The sequence below is a fragment of the Pungitius pungitius genome, chromosome 4 (assembly GCF_949316345.1).
Source record: "Pungitius pungitius chromosome 4, fPunPun2.1, whole genome shotgun sequence".
NCBI classification, from domain to species: Eukaryota; Metazoa; Chordata; class Actinopteri; order Perciformes; family Gasterosteidae; genus Pungitius; species Pungitius pungitius.
In genome coordinates, this window is record NC_084903.1 from 10,808,144 (window position 1) to 10,829,781 (window position 21,638).

The 21,638-nt window shown below is 44.7% G+C and overlaps 2 protein-coding genes across 2 annotated transcripts; one reads left to right on the top strand and one right to left on the bottom strand.

The window, feature by feature from the left end:
* The first annotated feature begins 2,760 nt into the window (after positions 1-2,760).
* On the top strand, positions 2,761-14,094 carry cdh15 (cadherin 15, type 1, M-cadherin (myotubule)). The gene is made up of 14 exons (XM_062561730.1): positions 2,761-3,058; positions 7,453-7,608; positions 8,244-8,399; positions 8,804-8,948; positions 9,202-9,383; positions 9,469-9,597; positions 9,696-9,878; positions 10,685-10,929; positions 11,020-11,156; positions 11,258-11,488; positions 11,592-11,831; positions 12,317-12,465; positions 12,538-12,729; positions 13,245-14,094. The coding sequence occupies exons 1-14, from the start codon at positions 3,008-3,010 to the stop codon at positions 13,443-13,445; spliced, it is 2,397 nt and encodes a 798-aa protein (XP_062417714.1). The 5' UTR covers positions 2,761-3,007; the 3' UTR covers positions 13,446-14,094.
* Positions 14,095-14,880: 786 nt separating this feature from the next.
* Positions 14,881-21,390, bottom strand: spg7 (SPG7 matrix AAA peptidase subunit, paraplegin). Its single transcript, XM_037450429.2, has 17 exons — positions 20,762-21,390; positions 20,044-20,146; positions 19,873-19,962; positions 19,527-19,768; positions 19,279-19,418; positions 19,057-19,159; positions 18,824-18,949; positions 18,538-18,700; positions 17,922-18,095; positions 17,699-17,823; positions 17,300-17,402; positions 17,073-17,183; positions 16,881-16,996; positions 16,635-16,791; positions 16,180-16,343; positions 15,950-16,027; positions 14,881-15,847 (listed from the first exon to the last, which is right to left on the bottom strand). Exons 1-17 carry the CDS (start codon positions 20,978-20,980, stop codon positions 15,641-15,643), a joined length of 2,421 nt encoding a protein of 806 aa, XP_037306326.2. The 5' UTR covers positions 20,981-21,390; the 3' UTR covers positions 14,881-15,640.
* Between the last annotated feature and the right edge of the window lie 248 nt (positions 21,391-21,638).

Here is a 21,638-nt window from a genome sequence, read left to right on the forward strand (position 1 = left end):
AGGACCAGGGTCCAGACGGAACTATGATCTACGGAGACCTGCTAGGCGAGAAAACAGAAAAAACTCCCGGAAAGAAGCTGAATTAGTGATGTGCATTAATAAAATGTGGATTATTGTAGAAGGAGTGAGAGTGAGAGAGGGGCTCGGTGTGTCCTAAGAAGACCCCCGGCAGTCTGTGCCTAGAGCAGCTTAACTAAGGGCTGGTCCGGGCTAACCTGAGCCGGCCCTAACTATAAGCAATATCAAAGAGGAAAGTTTTAAGCTTTATCTTAAATGAGCTGACCGAATCTAAACAACAACTTTATTTTAGCTTGTGATACTCCTTGTAGAAGCTGTTCAAGAAATTTGCAACGTTTTGCAACTTAGGCAAATGTTTTGGCCGCCAATTGATGAGTCACTCTAATGATGGCCGTTTCTATATTATACATGCAGAAATTGTATTAGTGCTTGAGAACGCACTTCAAAGTGAAGCAACCGTAAAGAGATTTGTACTACACAATGTTTTCCACATTAAGCGCTGTTAAATTAATCATATAATATTTAGGTATTCAAGCAGATTAGCTTCTGACACAATGTCTGAAAATGGTCAAATTCCAGATGGTTCCCAACTCTACCTGTAATTGGTAGCAGTGATTTAGTGTGAAAACCAAGTACAGGTTTCCTCTGCCCCCCTCGAACTTTATTAATTCTCTTACTCTCTCCCTTGTGAGCCGCACAGCCAGCTTGGGTTCCCTATTTCCCAACCAGTGGGGATTCGAGCCACCTGTACGGTCACAGTGATATTGTGTCTAGTGATCCAACGAGGGCTTAGGGAGCACCGCAGCTCTTATCGCCTCAGTGGGAGCCAACAAGCCTTTGAAACTTGTGAACTCATTTCACCGTGGCAGGTTCTGATTGTCCTCTGTAGTTGGCAATATGGTGAAGTTCATACGTTCACATTTTGATTGTCATCTTCCTTTGTGTGTAACGAACAAGGAGTTTTCTGAAGTTTATGTGTAATTTCCCATTAATATGCAATCATATTGCCCGAATCGTAAAATACTTTGAATTGTTGACATGCATAGTATATGCATAACAGCAAGTTGTAACTAGTCATTGTTCATGTCTTTTATTTGAATAAGCTATGTTTTGTCTTTACAAGAACATTTCATGTGAATCTCCTCTTTTCCTGTTTACCTGTAGAGTGCTTCAGACACTGCATAATAATGCAGAATGTCTTTGTATTGATTAAGTACAAGTCGATCCAAAATGTACGTAAGTACAGTACTTGAGTAACATTCCACCACTGAAGTTTTGTTTACATGTACAACTTGATCTGCTCCTCCCAAGTGGATGAAAAGCAGTTAACTTGTATTTGATTCAAGTACGAAGTGATTGGACTGTTAGTTTCCATCAAAGGTACTCCTTTAGTCCTAACAGGCTACGTCTGCCTCTGTATCTGATGAGCAGATCTTTCTGAGTTGGTGTGAGCTGTTGTTTCTGCCAGCAGTGGGCAGCAGAGAGCTGTCTGCGTCTCTGCCTCTACACACAGTCTTGTGGAAGGTGTATTACTCATTTTTAACTAACTAGTTTTATTCATAATACATAAATCCATTTTATAGAAAGAGACTCACCTATGGGGCATGTTACACCCTTTCGTGCGTGTGTGCGTGCGTGCGTGTGTGTGTGTGTGCGTGCATGCGTGGTGAAGGAAGAGAAACATCAGGGCCTTTCCTGCCAACTGGCTCTGCCTCAAATGACATAGACAGGTGCTGTAAAATCACCCCTTTATACCAGAACACACACACACTCATGGAGACACATGCCGACACCCACTCAGCACACTGAGCACACTCAGCACACTGTCGCCGCGGTGAGAGGCTCGCCAAGTGTGGTTCGAAATTGTTTACTTTCTAAAGGTCGGTATCGACCTTTGACCTCAGGGCAAGACATGCGGATGGGGCGTCAAAAGTAGCGCTTCAGAGATCCGACCGTCTCGTAATGCCAAACGCCGCTTGCTTTTTCACCTGAGAACATAAAGAGAAAACCAACGGTCTCACTCTGTTTCTGGTCAACGCCTACCTGTAGTTCCACTAAAACCAATGACTCGTCAATTTCAAGCCCAACATCCACGTCGATCTCTGCTCCGACATCACCCGCTGAGCCCGGTAGATCTTTATCATCTGCTTTGACACAAGTGTTCAAAATAGCAGGAGATGAAAGCGTTGTGTCTGAATGTTCTGGATGTGTGAGGGGACCTGACGGCGAGGTCACGACATGGAGGTTGATCCCCACAAGAAGGATTCAAAAAGAAAGAAACCGCTGAGCTTAAGTCTTTAACCGACATTGGTCGTGTGGGGGTTGTAAACAAAACGTTTCAATTTCTATTTTGCTCTCAGTGTGGCAGCAGCGATCGATGAGTCGATAAACAGTTACCTTTTAAATCCACTCATTGTTTGAAGTCGCTACTCTTTTGTTCCCCTTTTGGCTTTTCTGGTTTGACATCATTGTGAGCCTGTTTACGATTTATTATTTATACAAGTTCTACTTTGTATGTGTTTGTGTTTAATATATTTTCTTTGCTTTCTCTCTTGCACAAGAGCACAATCGTTTTGTAAAGTGTTTTAAATGGTGTAGACAGTGTTTCTGTCTACACCACTAACAGCTGCCCTGCTTTTCTCTTCATCTGCCCCCCCCCCCTCTCTCTCTCTCTTTCTTTCTCTCGGCGGCCCGTGAGTGACAGCACATGTGCTGGGGTACATGGGAGGGCTAATGCTGAAACTCTAGCCCCTTACCCCACGGCTGTGATACACACCCCGGCTATGGACAGGGAGGCGCTGTGAGAGACGAGAGGGCGAGAGAGACTGCAAGAGGGTAGAGGAGAGAAGGAAAGAAGGGGGGCAGGTTTCAGGGATTTGGAGAGTTTGGCCTTTTTTCGGCCAGTAGAGCCACTCGGGAGCCCAGCGCGCAGTAGAGGAGCCTCGGGACGTCCTGCCGTCGCAGGTGTGTTTCCACGGAGCTTCTGAGGATGGCGGAAGGGATGTTGATGGTGTGTATGCTGGTGCCTCTGCTTTGTCAGGTAAGAACCATCTCTTCATAGATGCTGTTGACTACAATGAACGAAATGTGCTGATTTTGTGCGATGTCTGTGTTTCGCTCACAATAATGCTATGGAAAAATGGCCACAAGTGATGAACATTGGCCATGCTGCTGAAAAGGTATTCCATTTGCACTTGAGCTGTAGCATGCCCCCTCCTCCCCAGGACCTCTTGTCCTTCAGAGTGTCACGTTGGTTGGATTATAACCTTTAGCTGCTCCTCTCCTCAAATGTACAGTTTATGTTTTTAGCTGAGTGACGCTTTCAACAAAACATCACCTCAGCGCTAGAGGCACGAAACTGGCTCTGCAATCAGAGGCTGCGGATGACATAAACATTTCCTCCCGGTAGGAACGAGGGTGGTGAAGTGTTTGGATGAGGACTAGACTCCAGATGTGTACGCAGGACTCAGGGCATCGTTAGTAGCCGCTGTCAGCGGGCGGCGATGTGAGATCTGAAATGGATGACAGTGTAAACTGACATATTATCCACAGCACTTCCAACCACCATCGGTCCTCTCTCTGTTTGGAGAAGTAATGGAGCGCAGGTTGGGAGGGCGAGTGAGTGAGTTTGCTCCATTGAATTGTGAGCAACGTCTCGCTGTGACGTGCTCTATAAGTCATTGTATATTTGCAGATGTTTTTCAGTTGCAGATGTTGACAATTCAGATCTTCTCTATCAGGGAAGTTGTTGGACTTGTCGATCGACAACGTTTACAGCAAATTGTCAGTGTTTCATTTATTCGGGTTTTGTCTTTCATGTTTATTTTCAATGGCTGATTGAATGTGGAAAATCCCCAAAAACTGTTTTATCTTTTGAACACAGAGAAAACCAGTTTGTCACCAGGAGGCCTGAGCCCCTCATAGCATAATTCAAAACAAATTTTGGTCAAATTTTCCATTCATTAATAATGTAATATATGACTTTTCATACACACATAAGTGAATTCAGATACCTGTAAACCCTGAAGGATGACTTTTAAGGTCCAGAAGTCCACAGGAAGGATGCAGATATTAGAGAACTACTTACTGCTGAGGTGGGCAATGGCTTTAATTGCAAATTCAAATGCCAAAGAAGTTACAAACCAAAGTATCTCTTTCAGTTTGTTAACTCTGGTGCACTCCTTCACACTTATCTTTTGAGTTTCAAAAGAAATAGCAACAGTTTCCCCTGTTAGGCCCCTATTGTAAATATAAAATGATGGTGGTCTCCAAAGTGTCCTTACAGTGGAGAAAGCATGATGAAGTGCGCTAATTGTTGCCCCTGAATGGAGAAAAGGGTAAGCAGTGCCATACAGGCTGCCCCACGTGCCTTAAACATTTCTCCTACATGGATCTGGGGCCCTTTTTGATTCGATCTTTCACTCGCGTCTCGCCACTCGTTGGTGGAGATTTCCTTTGATGAGTGAATCTTCTGTTATTGATAGTTTCCCTTCCCAGAATCTTGACTTGCTATTTTTCTTAATGCTGAAAGAGGACAACGTGCTACGTGCCACAAAAAGAGTTGTGAGTAAAAAAAAGGATGTTGTTGTCTTATTTGTTTGAAACTAACCAAAAACAGATCAATTCCACCTTTACCTGCTGAGTGAGGTAAAGGTGGAATGCACACATTTTCTTTGTAGGTTGTAGGTGGCCAATTTTTTTCCCCATTAATTTTAACGATAAACAGCTGTCCATCCAACCCGAAGACTTTGATGAGTGCAACCTGATAGCTTTCAGTTGTCCTCTTTTTATTTTCAGCGAGCTGGTGTTATGTCCAAGTGGCCTGCTGCGTGCATGTTGGCTTGAGGAGGGAGCATTAGCCACAGCTGTTCCCAGATGCATACGCGATGCCATTTGTCCCGCTCTGTAATCCCCCCCCCCCGTGGAAAGAGGAGTGGGGCCGTTCCTGAACCATGAAATCGAGAACAAATCAAGAGTCTGAAGCAGCGGCCAGCTGCCGTGAGGTCTTCCTCGTCGGAAACAATCGGTCACAGGATTTGGACTCTGAATCACAGGTCCTGATTTACAGTAGAAGAGCTTCAGAGACACAACTTGCAGGTCATTAAAGGGAGTCAGACACTCACGCCTCACAAACTGGTATAGGTTGTTAAATTTCAGGCTCATCATTACCCATCGGCTTCTGTAATTATAAGAATAAATAAAAATGGCAGGTAAACTGGTACAAAAGGCCATTTGGTGGACATCTCTTAAGATTGTGTACTTCAAATAAACCAGAATACTGTTGGGGAACATCAGAATATGCTTTTGTTCTCCAAAGCCGACATCAGAGAGAGAATCCAGAATCCAGTTCCAAAAACACTCAAACGGTGCTTAACGGTCCTCCTGAGAGGGCATAGCGTCCCCAAACAAGCTGTCCATACTTCCGTGAGGGCTCGGGGTGAAAGGCCAAGCTGTAAAAGCATCTGGGAAAAGCTTCTAAAACACTTCCTTTGTGTGTGGTGTCATTGCTCAGCCTGTCAGAAAAAGGTTCAGACCACTCATTGGTCTAATTGGCAACTTGATACCCTGGTGTTAATACATCCTGGTCTGGTTTAAACCTTATTACCGTGATGGATGCTTGTTGGAGTCATTTTTAGCTCCTATTGAAGTTATTTTTTTATTTGGTACCATTATTCGTACCCTGACCCGAGTTTCATCAATAGGTTGTCATTTATGTCTTTTACTGTAATTAATGTGATGGATTGCTATTCAATTAAAGATGCGTATGGTGCCCAAACTCTGTGTAGTAGTTTGTAGTTTTGAGTGAAATACAAAGTAGTAAATTCTGAACTCAAATAAACTTTGTCAAATGCATTTTTAGACAGTATCCTCAAGTCTCTTCCATCCCTTCAAACGAATGGATTAGCCCAATGTTAAAGTCAATCACATTCATCCTAAATGTTCTATTTGGCGTCTGAAGCTTGGTGACCCGGAGACGATTTTAAGTTTCATGAACCTGCATTGAAGCTCACCCGGGTGTGCAGTCTGCACCTCGCTGAGTGAGTCACAAACAGGTGCTCATGTAGCTCATGTAGGCCAAATGGCGACAAATCGGGCAAACTTAGAAAGTGCTATACTTGGAATTACAACTGAGATGCAGCTGTTATAAATGTTGAGGTTAAGTGACAATGCAGAATGCATTAAGTGTGGAGGTAGATGGCTATGAGGATGATTTTGTGCGTCTGACATGCACTGCTAGAATGTGAGTGTAAACATCACTGTGAGAGCGGAGATGACGATGTCTATAAAGAGTTCAACTGGGAGGGGTCCGGAATATAAAACAGTCCAAAATTAGCTTGCCCTCCAACATGACTTGGCCATCAGATGCCAGCCATGGCTGCCATTCCTCCCTGCACAGCCCAGCAGCATGCCAAAGGATCAGCTTATCACATCCCCGGCCCCCGAGACAAGACAGGGATCACAGGACATTCAAAATGGCCTGAGAACCAAATACTAACATATTTATCCTCTGTCCATTATTCGGCTTATTTAACTTACTGAAACAAGTCATCCTTCAAGATGTGGTTGTATTACATGCTTTTTCACAGGCAAAGCTTTTTGGGAAGTTAGTAGCCTACATCTTTTTTTTTTCTATGGAGTATGCCTTTGAGCTGTTAAACATATGGGGGGCTGTGCTGAATCTGGTGAATTCCCACGGAGAAGGAGGAAGCAACTTACAATAATGTACACGCATGAGTGGGTGTTTTGTTGATGCACATGTACTATATCAGCACCTGTGTGTGTGTGTGTGTGTGTGTGTGTGCGTGAGAAAGCGCCCATATGAGTGTGTCTGTTGAATTCCTACAGGGGAGCAGATCCGTAAGTTGATCCCAAACTCCCAGTCAGGTGCAGAGCTGAGCATAAAGGGGAATTTGTGAGTGGGAGTGGGAATGCGGGTGGGAAAGCACAGGATCTAAATCCATAGTCGACAGCTGTTTATGTGTGAGTGTGTGTGTGTGTGTGTGTGTTTGCGGGAACGTGGTCAAGACAGCAATGCGGTGGATGAGGGCTTGTAAAAGGAGCGTGCGTGTTTGTGTTTCCTCGACCTGAGCTGATTTTGCACACGCTTCAAAGGAAGCTGACAGAGACGTTTATTAGTGAATGAAACGGGAGGCCGTGGCCCTGCATCCCTTATTGCCTGCACAGTCACATTCATTCCACATCACAGACTGCCGCGGCGCTCCAGCTTGCATACAGCCATTCCAGCCGACCATTGGGAACGTTAAAGCGCTGAGGGAGACTCGACGTGGTTCGGAACAGCTGTAAATATCTATAATGACCTAATTTGCCTTCCATGAAGGAGACTTACTGGACTCCAAACATAAACTTCATGTCTGCTCCTGTGAATAAACTCCTGTTCGGTTGTGAGTTTAATGCTGTTCTTGTATGATTCAGGTGTGGATTGCTGCAGAATCACATGACAAAGAAGAAGGCGTCCTTTACCCATGGAAGCATCAAGGCACAGGAGTGGTCAGGGTGAAGAGGGACTGGATCATCCCTCCAATCAGGGTGCTGGAGAATAGCAAGCAGGTTCCTGAAGACCTTGTCCAGGTAAAACATGTAGAAGTATGAGGTATGACAGATACCCTATACAGATATGATACAACACTTCTGGATACTGTCTTCTTCTGGAATAAATGGTTACTAAAAACATTCATAGTTTGGCAAGACTGTCTAGAATATTTTTCCCAACACACATCATGTTTCTATTAATCCTGTACAGTAAACATAATAATTTAATTTAAAGTTATACATAGACTGATGAAAATTAGACACTGTTTACTTCTGAAGAATGAATCCTCATCACGCAAATATAATGAGACACACAATACTGGATCCAGATGAACACAGCACTGGACAGCCATACGATGCTGTTTATAATTCTTAATCACAGATGATCCCGTAAGTCAGAGACCAGTGGTTAAAAGACATGTGGAATGTCATGTCTTTTTGAGGCTGTCACAGTAGAGCAGTTAATATATACATCCTACCGTAGAAGGAGAAATATAGAGCCTGATGAGGGAAATGTTATGTAGGCCATATGTGAACATAGTGAAAACTAAATGTGTGAAACATAGACTGTAAGTTTAAACGTGCTTGTCTCAACTGTCAGCACACATCTGGTGTTACGACATACGCTTTACAATCCTCCCCCCGCCTCCACCTCATCTCCTTTCTCTGTCCAGATCAAATCGGACAAAATATTTACAGGTGAGGTGATCTACAAGTTAGAGGGGCCGGGGGTGGACCAGGACCCCAAGAATCTCTTTGAGATTGATGATAAAACCGGAGTCATCAGGAGCAAGCGGCCGCTGGACCGAGAGAGACACAACAGCTTCACGGTGAGAGAGAGCGTTCCTGCACACGCCACCGTGCAATCAGTAGGACCGTACACCACGTGTGTCAGAGCTTAGGTCCATGTGTTCTGTTTTAAAGCGCTGGCATATAAACACAGGGGTCAGTTTTTAAGGGTCTTTATGGGCATCTTGGGAGAGACTTCAGAGAGTTTCCGACCAGATGACTGTGATGCAACCTGTTATGTTGTCCCAATATACTCCCCATTTCTTTACGCTATATCCCGCCCATGTCCATTACAGACCCTACAAATACCCACAGCCACTCCTAAGTGGAATGCATGTTAACAGAAAGAAACAATAATCTCATCAATGCAATTCTTTAGCTTTGACTTTTGTCTGTCTGTTCTGTGTGTGTGTGTGTATGTGTGTGTGTGTGTGTGTGTGTGCAGCTGAAAGCGTTTGCCCTGTCCCCCAGTGGAGAGAGACTAGAGAATCCAACCATCATAGAGATTGTGGTGCTGGATCAAAACGACAACAGACCCAGCTTCACCCAGAGACAATTTGTCGGCTCTGTCCCTGAGTTCTCGGTCCCAGGTACATTCCTTTACAAATGACTGCAATGAAAAGTTATTTAAATAAGCAGCTGTTTTGCAAATTGACTTAATTGACATTAAATACGTTTTTTTAGAGTAGATTTCAGGATTAGGTCAAATTTTCAAATTCCAGATGATGTGTTTAAGTGGCTGCAAAGTAATCCTGTTATTGAATGCAGATTATGACATCACTTATATTACAACAGCAGATAACAACCTTTCCCCAAAGGCCTTACATCCATCATTTTTGACAGGTACCTCCGTGATGTCAGTGTCAGCCACTGATGCAGATGACCCAATGACAGAAAATGCTTTTCTGAGCTACTCCATCATTGGCCAAGAGAGCATTCCTGCCAACGCGGTTACCAAGACCATGTTCGGTATCAACAACGAGACGGGAGCCATCCACACAAGGGACGTGGGCCTGGACCGAGAGGTGAAGCTCAGATTAACACTCTGATTCTTTGGCAGATCATTATCGTGTGGTTCATTTAACTGATATGCGGCGTGCTGTGGCCCAGGTGGTGAAAAGTTTCAGGTTAAAACTGCAGATTGCTGATATGGGGGGCATGGGACTGACGGGTGAAGGTGTGGCAATCATACACGTTTCTGACATCAACAACCACGCCCCACAGTTCTGCCGCGCCATGGTGGGTACAGGATGTGTGACGGGGAGATTTCTAAATACTCCCGTGTTGAGTTGGGTGTTGAATCATTTGATGTGTGTTTTGGGGCCCGGTCCGTCTAGTACGAGATGAGAGCGGTGGAGAACAGGAAGGACTATGAGATTGGCAGGGTGAACGTGATGGACAGAGATGATCGAGGAGAAGGTAACTGGGAGGCCAAGTACTTCATTTCCAACGACCCCGGAGGACACTTTGCCATTAGTACGGATCCTGGCACCAACGAGGGCGTTCTGGCGGTGGTGAAGGTACAGTCTGCCGTTTGAGGGGCGGTTGGGAATCTTCAGTTTAATGTACATCACACATTTGCTGAAGTCACACTAACAAAGTATTGTGGATAAGAAAACATGACATTTCTATCAGCTTTGTTCTTCACCCTGACCTCGGGATTCCCTATTTTATCTTTGTTTTGTCATTTTTCCATGTTTTATACCGCAGACATGCAAAACAGGTCTGACAAACTGAGGGTTTGGCTAAAGGTTGGCACACAATACAGCAATAAACACAAATGACATTTTGCAACGTCAATACTCTTTTCCTTTAACTTGAGTTTAACTGTTTAATGAAGTTTTTAATGAGTTCTGTAATGGTTGTGCAAATGCTACATTTTACAGATCCATTATCATTTCCTAATCATTTCAGGTTTCTGGATTAGTACTATGCACAAAGTTAATTTAGTTGTAAGCAAAGGAATTTCCATGAATGAATGGACACCCAGGTTTTTTGGGCAAGTTGTATTCAGGAAGTGTTAAATCAATTTTTAAGGCTGTCCGCCATTAACACCAAATAAGATCTCTTTTTCCATCCGTAGAGTTTCTACTGTCTATTCTGAAAAATAAAAAAAATTCCAAATAGAAAGGTCAGAACACGCTTGGAGGGCCCTCTGATGTACTGTAACTGAACAGCGCGCTCTGGTGGTTGAGTTTTAAACTACAAATCACTGCTTATTTCTCTTTCAGTTATTTACAAAATAACCTGAAATTCCAGCTTTTTGTTGTACATACATATCCATAATATACACAAAAAGCCTTCTGCCCTCTGTTTTTTCCTGCAGCCTTTGGATTATGAAGCCCAGGTTGAGCACGTCTTGACTCTATCAGTGGAAAACGTAAATCGCCTGAGCGACAAGTCTCCCAACCTCCCACCGAGCATTGCTACAGTGGCTGTGACTGTGTTGAACGAGAATGAAGCTCCAATTTTCAGGGAGGACCCCATAAAGATCGTGGTCCCTGAGTCCGTGCTTCCTGGGACGTTACTGAAAAGCAATATCGCCTTCGACCCTGATCATTTGGACCTGAGGTATACGATTTTTGTGCTTCAATGAATTTGAGACTAAACTAGAAGGACATTTGAATGTGTCCGTAACTGTAACTCGTCTCTCTGCGGCAGGTATGAGTTTAGCAGAGATCCCGAGAGGTGGCTGGAGATCAACAGGGTCACAGGAGACATTTCTGCCAGGAGGAGCTTTAACATGCGATCTCCAAATGTTAGAAACAATATCTACAATGCTGTTGTCAAGGTTACAGGTCAGTTTACTATGATAAAGTTTAAAAAAAAATAACAAAGTCAAGTGTTGTGAGGTTAAATCGTATTAAATAAGACGTGGCATTTCCCTCCTCCTGTGTAGATGCCGGCGGTGTGTCGAGCACTGCGACAGTGGCCATCACACTGAAGGAGACCAACGACTTCCCCCCTCAGCTCCTCCCTCTGAGCGGCACTGTGTGTCGGGCCGCGGGCCGCACCAGTCCTGGTATGCTTGTGACGGCTGTGGACGAAGACCTCCCCCCCCACGCCGCACCCTTCACCTTCGGGATTCCTGATGACCTGTCGATCAACTGGACCCTCAATCAAGTCAACGGTGAGGAAAGAACAAGGCGTGGGGATGGAGTGGAGTGGAGGGGGGGGGGGGGGGGCAGGGGGGTGAAGGGCCTGCGTGACTCACTAGAGCTCTCCCTCTTCAGATACTCATGCGGTGCTTCAGCCGCTGGTGGAGCTGCAGGCAGGGGAGTACGTGGTCACCGTGTCTGTGTCGGACTCTGGCAGCCCGGCTCTGAGCGCCTACGCTCAGGTCAACGTCACCTTGTGCGCCTGTAACTACTTTGGAGATTGTAAGTCCGAGGTGGGGGCCGTCCTGGGCTCCAGTGTGGGAATCAACTTCATCGCTCTGATCATCATCATGGCCAGCATTGCGCTCCTGCTGTGTAAGTCTCGCTTTGAATCGTCTCGTCTAAAAGAACAGAAACGTGACCTCGGATACTTTCAGTTGAAAATTTTACAAATAATCACACAAACAGTAGTTGTTATGTTGTCTGCAATTTGAACGACAAAATACCCTTTGGACGCTCGTTTTGATTTCTAGATTATATTATGGAATGAAAAATAATGTTATTTGTCGGAAAAAGCATCAGAAACAAATTTCCGTTGTGAAAGTAGAAATCACAAAGATCCCCGTCAAATATGACAATAGCTTTTCGAGGTTATTTACTTACTCTTTTCTCGAAAAAAAGAACATTTTGATGTGACTCTGGACTCCGGATTGACATTTCCCCCATTTTTGGGGGGATTTTAAAGACTAAATGATAAAATGACAGATTAATTCCTGATGAATGCAACGCTTAGTTGAAGCTCCTTAATCATTTCCACAATGACTAACAGCACCTAATGGTTCCCCTCTGTTGGATCGCAGTACTGCTCCTCCTGGCTGTGGCGGTGACTCACTGTGGGAAACGCCAGCATATCAAGAAAGGAACAGGTCTGCTGGTTGGGGAATCGGAAGACGACATTCGTGACAATGTCTTCAACTATGATGAGCAAGGCGGGGGCGAGGAGGACGAGGTAAGGCGCCGCTAGTCGAGCTCATGCGCGTTATAAGTACACGGCCTGTAGCTCCTCCCTCTCACCCTGCAGAATGCCTTCAGCATCGACCTTCTGTGGAATCCCCATGATGCTCCTTCGACCCCGGGGTCCTACTACACTGGGCGTGGCGTCCCTGGAGGCAAGCAGCCGCTCAGGAGGGATGCTCCGCATAACCTGCCCTCCCCCATCTACCCGCGCAGGCCTCCAGCGGATCCCACTGACATCGAGGACTACATCAATGACGTGAGCCGCTTCTACCGTCAACCTGTTGTACCCTCATTTTAGGACACAAATGCACTGATGTTAAATTAGGGTATCCCTAAAGGCAAAGTGAAAATCATGAATTCACTATCAAAATCCCTAAAAGCAATTCAGAGGCTTGACGGACAGAAACAGTGTTGTGACGTCTACGTTTGCAAACGCTCCATCAAACTCGAAATTAAATGTGGTTGCGGTTTCCAAATTAGGAGACAGGAGGTATATACCATTTTATTTTATTTGTATCATCTTGGAGCATCTTTAGGGGAGTGCAACTTTCCAGGATTTAGGTTTAATAGCAGCTTTGGGTAACAGCAAAGCAAAGTGATTTTTCCATCTACAGGTCAAACTCTCCACATCTGATTTTACACAACAAAATGTGTTTTCAGGTGTTGGGGGAGAGAAAACTGTAAATATGAAGTTGTAATACACCGTTTTCACTCTAGAGGGAGCTGTTTGATTGTATCAACTTAGAAAGCTTGTCCTCCTTCTTCCTTCAGGGCCTGGAGGCTGCAGACCACGATCCTAACGTGCCTCCGTACGACACGGCCCTGATCTACGACTATGAAGGAGAGGGCTCCCTGGCAGGCAGCTTCAGCTCCATCGCCTCAGGCAGCTCTGATGAAGACCAGGACTACAACTACCTCAACGACTGGGGACCCCGCTTCCAGAAACTGGCCAACATGTTCGACCCACGATAAGGTGGACAGCAGCCCACAGAGAGACCTGTGTCCCTCACCAGCAGAGAGGGACACAGGTCATGCCTCAGCTGGTTTTTCTGCACACATTTTGAAAAAGACCCGGGTGAGATTTGAAGTGTGCCAAAGAACGGTAAATTGCGATGTGAAGCCATGGGCCTTCGGTTTAATGCGCCATAGGTTAAAATGAGGATCCTTTGGACAAAACTGACAAAAGGCGCGTGGGAAAGTTTTGTAGCTCGAGAAAAGCAAATGAGACAGTGATGTTGTGAGATGAGATGACCCGTCATGAGGAAGGAAGCTGTGCACGATGGGAGGCACAAAGTGTGTTGAAACGGTGTGTGGTTGTTTTTATCCTCACACTTACTCACGCAAAGTAATGATGCACAAGCCTAGGATATCAAAATAATGCATTTCTTTTTTACTTTACTGCTTATTTTATATGATAAATTTAATTTGATATTTTTTTGTTTGATTTTTATTTTCCTCCATTCCTGCATCTGTTAATCTTTTGTGGAAAGAAAAGTATTTCTCAACCAAACAAATTGTACCAAACAATATTCTTTATCAAATTGATTTGAGGTGTAGACTTTGAATGATGTTTTTTAGTTTAAAGTTTAAGTATGTCCAAAGAATAAATGTAAATCTTTTATTTTGTGTGTGTGTGTGTTGTGACCCTGCACCGGGTTTAAAACATAATTCATTCCTAGAAATAGATTCAGTGCAATCAGAAAGTCTTCAAAATCTTCCACATTTGGTCATGTTGCAGTTTTACAAAAAACATTTAACCTTCATTGGTCAACAACCTTCAAAATAAAGGTAAATAAATAATGCATAGCAATAAAGCAAAAGCAGGACATGTTGGGAAAGAGAAAGTGGGGAAATATCCCGTCGGTGTAGTCAGGTGCCTGATCATCTTTGAGACGTTTCCACAGCTCGATTAAAGTCCACCTGTGGGGGATTTACCTGATTGGACCGGATTTGAAAGAAGCACACACCTGTCTCTCCGAGGTCTCACAGCAGAGACGGCATCGGAGCAGAAAACAAGTCCGCAGGTTGAAGGAACAGCTTGTTTTGTGGAAACACACTTTCTCCAGCAATGAAGGTTCCCAGGAGCACAGTGGCCTCCACGATCTCTAGAATAGGTTTAACAACCACGACTCTTGCAAACTCTCTCCAAACTATGATAAGAGAAGTGACCAAAAGTCACCTAAGGTCCCTCTGGCTCAGAGATTTCTTTCAGGAGGACAGCCATCGCTGCAACAATCTGCTGATCTGGGTTTCATATCAGAGGGGCCACACAAGCTCCGCAAAAGGCCTGCTACTCTTTTTTTTTTTTTTTTTGTGTGTCTTGCTTTTGAAAGAAAACAAAGCAGCATGACGCTGTTGTAGTTGATTCTTACAGAGTTACAGTAAACGAGACATTAAGAGCAACACATAGAATTCCAAATTTTTATTCAGCTTTTAATATTAAGCAATACAATCCATTGGAACTTAATAATCACTCGTGGCAATCAAACAATACCTAGCCCAAAAGACTAAGAAAACAGTACTTTGACCTATCAACTTCAATTTGTATGTGTGGTGGTCAAAGGATGACCACCGTGTGTGGGGTAATATCTGCAGCTTCGATTCAACATGACAATAATGCAGACCTCATTGTCTCTATTTACCCTCAATTATTGCTAATATATTTGGTGCTTGCCATCTCTGACAAAGAAGAAAAAGAAAAAAGCTTAAGTCAACTTTTCGATATCAAACAACATAACTTATAAATGACAGTCATTCATAGATGTCAGATCAATTCTATATAAGCAAACCTATTAAAACCTACATATGCTGCAGTTTGCATTAAAACGATCTCATGTCCTTTTAAGGTATTAGTGCACTTTGGGTAATTTGCAGACTGAGCATGGAAACGTTCGTTAAATAGTTGGAGACTTCCCGTTTGAACCGAGGATTTAGCAGTGCAGCAAACGCACAAGAGAAATGATGCGATGCTCCCACAATAATCATTTTCAAAAGTTGCACTGGGTTATTTAGCGAACTGGCAAATACCTTCATGGAAACATTGCAGATTCCACTCTCAGCCATAAAAAAGCTTCAAAGTGAGCAATAAAAGCCTGGTTCAATGAACGGCATCCAGCGACTGACACCCTCCACGAGATGCAGAGGTCAGAGGAGAATTGCTTTAACAATCAGCCCAGCTGTGGATTCACGTCCTCTTCTCCCTGTTTACTGGGAGGTGGTCGAGGTTCTTCTTCTCCTGTGTCTTGTTTGTCCCTCTCGGCCTCCAACCAGCTCTGTGGGTGAATCAACTTCTTGGGCCCGTGGGGGGGGGGCCCCAGCAGGGCTTCAATGTCATCGTAGTTGACCACCTCTCGTTCCAACAGCGCATTGGCCATCTGGGGAGGATGGGTGAGCCAGAAAGGTGAGCCAGAGGTGCTGTGTGCGGGCAAAGTCGCAACACGACTTTGATTGTGTGATCGAAGAGAAGAGCAGCTCACCAGTATCAGTTTGTCTCTGTTGTCCAGCAGCAGCTTCTCTGTGTGCCGGTAAGCCCGCGCTATCAACATCTTCGCCTCCTAAAAGGAGAAAAAAGAACACGTGCCATCAAATCTATAATTAATTGTGACACAAAACCACATTGGGTTGTGTTTGTTGTACGGTTAAAAAGGGGAGACTTCAATGTGAAGAGCAAAGCTTTTGTCAACACTCTGGATCGGGGAGAACGCACGTGGTCCATCTGCTGCTGCAGACCCTGGCTGAAAGGGCGGCGCCCGGCGCCACTTTGCTGCTCCGTGTCCGGGAAGGAGACTTGGCCGACGCTGTCACACATGCCGTACTGCTTCACCATAGAGTAGGCCACGCGTGTCACCTTACGCAAGTCATCCTGCGCTCCTGGGAACACAGAGTGGGCACACTTCAATTGCTGTTTTTGACTGGGTGCCAAGATATGGAGCACAGGATACAAGACTATTTATACATGGATGCTGTGTAGTTCACTTCTTTGTTACGTGGCAGAAATTCCTAGTCACAGTAAATCCGACGTCATTATGATCAGTGGAAAAATCATTTCAAAATGTATTCATGAAGATAATAATGATCGGGGAAATGCACTGAAGTAAACAACAGAAGTTATGCAAGAATAGAAATGAGCTGTGAACACAGCGTGTATACAATAGACTGTACCTGTTGTGACCTTGTTAAAGGTGATCGCCTCAGCAGCTCTCCCTCCCAGGGCCATACACATCCGCTCAAACAGCTGCTCCTTGTTGAACAGAAACTGGTTACGAGGTAAAATCTGGGCAAATCCCAGGGCAGCGTTAGTCCGTGGGGCGATGGACACCTGAAAGACACGCCACACAATGAATGATTCTAACAAAAGGTCCTGCTGCGTCCATACAAATGACCAGAGCCACTCAACTCAGATTTTACCTTCAAGACTGCATCAGTGTGCTCGAGGAGCCATCCCACTAAGGCATGCCCGGACTCATGAAAGGCCACTACCCTCTGCTCCTCTTTGGACAGGATCTTACTCTTCTTTACACTCCCTGAAGAAAGAGAGACACACATGTCAAATGTTCCCAGAGTGGCATATTTTCTCACAATAGAGTATTTGCATCGTACCTGCTATTATTCTCTCAACTGCATACTCAAAGTTGAAGGTATCGATGGACTTGTGCCCTTCTCTGGCAGCGTGCAGGGCGGCTTCGTTACAGATGTTAGCTATGTCTGCACCTAAAGAGACAAAAGGGATGTATGGACACGGCCTCTTAATAAACACAAAGAGTGCTGTGTCGGGACTTTATGTCCGTGGATTGAGAGCGTATGTCAATCAATAAATATGTCCATACCACTGAAGCCCGGGGTGAGCTCAGCCAGACGCAGAGAGTAGAAATTTGCTGGTTGGGTGAGTTTCAAGATCTTCAGATGCTGCTCGTAGATCTCTTTTCTCTCCTGAGGGACAGTGATTCAAGTAAAAAATATATATATTTCTACTGACCAAGTCAGTCTAGACCTCCCACAGAGGTCACATGTCTTTTTTTTGTCTAATACTTTATAAAACAGCTTAATAGGACCAATTTGTGGCAAGCATGCTGCTGCAAAAAATGTCTATATATTTTCAAAACAGTCAATATGAGAAACTGTTTGAGAAATCGTCCCTCGACGTTTTTGTTGCGAGGTGAATGTTTATTACCCAACTAGGTTAAGTAAATTCTAACGAAGCAGCAGTCGAATGCTCTCCGGACTACCTGCAGCGTGGGCAGATCGATGAAGATGTGCCTGTCCAGTCGGCCAGGTCTCATGAGAGCATTGTCTAAGATGTCGGCTCGGTTAGTGGAGGCGAGGACGATGACGTGGTCCGTTGTTCCCATTCCTGCAAAAGACGGAGGAATGTTTGGTTATTTGGTCGAAAATAGTCCGACGAAAAGTGATGACAGCAAACCGCTTCATGCGCCCCACGGGTTCACTCACCGTCCATCTCCACCAGCAGCTGGTTGAGTGTCTGCTCCTCTTCCGTGTTGGAGAAACCCGACGTGTTGGTGGAGCGCTTCTTTCCCACGGCGTCGATCTCATCGATGTACACGATGCAGGGGGCTCTGCTTCGAGCCTCCTTGAACAGACTCCTTACCCTGGCAGCACCCAGGCCTGCGCACAAACACAACCAGGAGGAAAGTATAAGCAGATGAGCCATGACGCCTGGAATCAAGATAAGTATAGACATTTTTAGTCTGATGGACTAGTGTATTGTGAGTGGATAACACAATGTCACCATACAAGAGTCAATAATTGAGAAGAACACTTTTTTTAAAACGGGTTTAGGAAAGAACAATAATCAGTAAAATACAGAAAGGAAGCACAGATCTAAATCAGACCTGGGGCATGCTTTTTACCCATACGCCTAGCTAATGAATAGATTGGATTGGCTAAGAATTGACGAAAGTCTGATTTCATTAGTAAACTACAGGATATTCCTGCACTTTCAATGTATATCACAATATTAGCATAAATAACCATATCTAAACCATAATTCTAAACATAGTACAGCTGTTTTAAAGCCATATTAATTGGCGGTGCTGTCTTTACATACCTCCAATGACCTCCACAAACTCAGAGCCGGCCATAGCCAGAAAGGGCACTTGGGCCTCAGTGGCCACAGCCTTCGCCAGCAGCGTCTTCCCACAGCCTGGAGGTCCTAGCAGCAGTGAGCCCTTGGGAACCTTGGCTCCCAGCTGCAGGTACCGTTCTGGATTCTGACATTACAAAGCACAGGCAAAGTAAGTGATGGACAACGGGGAATATAACGTTGTACCCGTGTCAGAAAAAAACTAAGAACTTGAGCGCATTTGGTAGTTATTGAGAGTCCGGTTTCTTACCTTGAGGTAGTCCACAAATTCCTTTATTTCCATCTTGGCCTCATGCATGCCTGCCACATCTTTGAAACTCACACCTTTACCAGACTTGCCGTCCACAATGGTGAACTTGGCCATCTTCAGCTGGTTCTGTAAGGTCCATTGTGACATGGGATTACCGCAATAAATAAACCATAGAAATAAATAAAGAAACCCTAAATGGGCACAGGCCACATTTCTGATGTGGTTTCACTCACAAAAGCACTAAAGCCGCCTTCTCTCCCACCCATGCCTGCCAGTCGGAAGATGTACCAGAGTATAGCCACGCCAATAGCAGCCATCCCCAGGGCATAGACTGCACTGCAAGGTGAACAGATGAAAAATGGTGGTTAAAGAAACCTTTTACTGAGAATGAAGACAAGGTTCCTTCCAATTGCTTTCTTTCAAAACGTGTGCACTGACAAAGCTCGTGTTCTTACTTCCCAAAAAATCCAGTGCGCTTGTAGGACACCGGTATCCTGTCTTTAGCGTCGATATTCAGCTCCTCTTCGGCGGCTCTCAGCTTCTCCTCAAATTTGTCAATGTTGGCGACCTGCATTCTGTACGTGAGCGCCAGCCTCTGCAGAGGAGGAAACACGGCAGGAAATGAGAGGTTAGGATGCAGGTCTGCTGTTCAGACCCGTTCTGATGCTGACTGAGTGTATCCATCATGTACTGCTCCACATACAGGCCTTCCGAATATCACTGCTCCAGGATGAAGGTAGATTTCGACAATGTCACTCTCAGGAACAACCTGCACACGCGACACCTCTCCCTTGGCCAGCATCTCATTGACAAAGTCATTCCACGAGATGTTTCCTCCGCTGGTGTTGATGGAGTTCAGCAGGCTCATGACGAGCGCTATGATGAACAGGGTCCGCAGGCGCTCCCGATACATCTGGTCCTGCTGCTCGCGTCGTTTCTTCTCCTCTGGAAGGGGCGGCAGATTGTAGAGGAGGACAATAAAAACGGTCAAAGAAATGAATAAAGGTCAGTCATCACGGTGGCGTTATTAATCAGAAGTCATCGCTTACCTTCGTCTTCCTCTGGAGGTTTTCCCTTTGCTCCATCACTTTTATTTTCCTCTTGTTTGGATCGAGATGTACTGAAGAAGTTTGTTGATCCTAAAAATCAGAAGTAGCCATGTGTAAGTAAAATAAAAGGATTATAAGTTAAAGTACTAGGGATGAAAAAGCTGTGCTTACCCAATAGATTTATTAAACCAACGGGGTTCCGCAGCAGGTTGTTCCTGATTAAGTCTTTGCTAATTCCCAGCATGCCAGGACCCAACGGTCTGTGGAGGAGACTCTAAAATGGGAACATGGTGTTTTTGGTGGGATAAAATATCAGAGAAACCTTGTCAGAGTGGAGGTAAAAACAATTTTAGTGAAGCCACACCAAGTAGAAGCAGTAAGCATGATGCAATTTCAAATTAAAGGACATCCCTAACAAAGAATAATGGTTTAATCACACTAAAATCATCCGCTCCAAAGGCTGAGACATATCTAAACGCAGGGGGATGCTGTTAAAGTCTTGTATTGGGTTCCAATTATTGTCACCGTCAGTTTATTTATTTTTTTAAACTGTCACTTGATGACACTGAGTATTTAGGCTGATTATGTCATTTCAAGCCCATGGAGACCGCTGAATTGATGTGTAAACAGATAATACGAATGTAACTCATTGAGATTTATGTTTCAAATCCCGCTAGAGAAAGCACAATGCCATTGATTATCCTTCATCGTGTGTATTCCAGGGTGAAGGGTCTCTAGGAGAGGCCACCGGTAAACGGGTGGCTCTTTACAGACTGTTCGTCACGTGCCTCTACGGTAACATTTTACTGAAACATCCCCCGATCAGATGACTGCTCCCACTATCAGCCACGACCACACGGCACCACGTTCACGGTGTACTCGGACTCACCTGGATGACTCTCTGCGGCTGACTGTGAAGTGCCCGCTCGGATTCCGAAAGGAGCATCTTTCTGAAATATCCCCCTGTGAGCGGCGCATTTTTAACACCGTCGTTGGGTTTTGAGTTGTTTGGTGTTACACGAGAGCTCTGCCTCGACCGCGTCCACAACAAACCACCGCTGTATTTTCTACAGAGTCCCGTGCGATGCTGCCGCAGCAACGCCGACATGGCCCCTGTTGTCGTCAAACGCTGTAACGTTACGTTAACTGAGCAATTGTAATCCCATAGCTTTCTATTGCGCTAAAACCGTGTTTTTGACACGTTTGTTTACCCCCTCAAATCCGTTCAGGGCTAATGTTTGCTAGCTGCGTTATTCAACTTTGCAGCTGCGCAGAGATGTCAGCGCGAGATCAACGCCGCAAACTGTCCACTCCCGAGCTGCCTGCACACGGGGAAGAAACGGACAAAAACTACACTTTTTTTACGGTGAATTAAAATTAGTCTGTATGTCTCTAATACTCAACACTGTAGAAGTTATGTTTCATCGGTGCTGAGTATTGAACAGTGCTGCTTTACACATCTCATTGGTTTTGCAAACATCTTTGCTTCGAACTTTGAACTTCAACCCTTTCCTGTTTGTCTTCAAGGGCCTACACGCTGCGCCGGGATTTGCGCAAGGATTATACAAGCAATGTCAGAGATGCACTATCTAGTCTCACTTAATGGTATATCATTTTTTTTAAATATATATATTAATATAAATTTAGCTGCAAAATACTGCATTGTTTATGTTTTAACCTAATATTGATTGCGTACAATGCAGCCCGGAGAATTCCACATTAGGTGATGCACACTCACGATATAAATATAACTTCCGTTAATAGTT

Bases quoted from the DNA above. Each gene is read 5' to 3' on its own strand.
- cdh15 (XM_062561730.1), top strand. From the start codon at position 3,008: ATGGCGGAAGGGATGTTGATGGTGTGTATGCTGGTGCCTCTGCTTTGT. The intron at 11,832-12,316 runs GTAAGTCTCGCT...GTTGGATCGCAG, and splicing joins CAGCATTGCGCTCCTGCTGT to TACTGCTCCTCCTGGCTGTG. The intron at 12,466-12,537 runs GTAAGGCGCCGC...CTCACCCTGCAG, and splicing joins GCGGGGGCGAGGAGGACGAG to AATGCCTTCAGCATCGACCT.
- spg7 (XM_037450429.2), bottom strand. From the start codon at position 20,980: ATGTCGGCGTTGCTGCGGCAGCATCGCACGGGACTCTGTAGAAAATAC. The intron at 18,701-18,823 runs GTAAGAAACCGG...TTGTAATGTCAG, and splicing joins AATTTGTGGACTACCTCAAG to AATCCAGAACGGTACCTGCA. The intron at 17,184-17,299 runs GTATGGACATAT...TTGTCTCTTTAG, and splicing joins GCTCACCCCGGGCTTCAGTG to GTGCAGACATAGCTAACATC.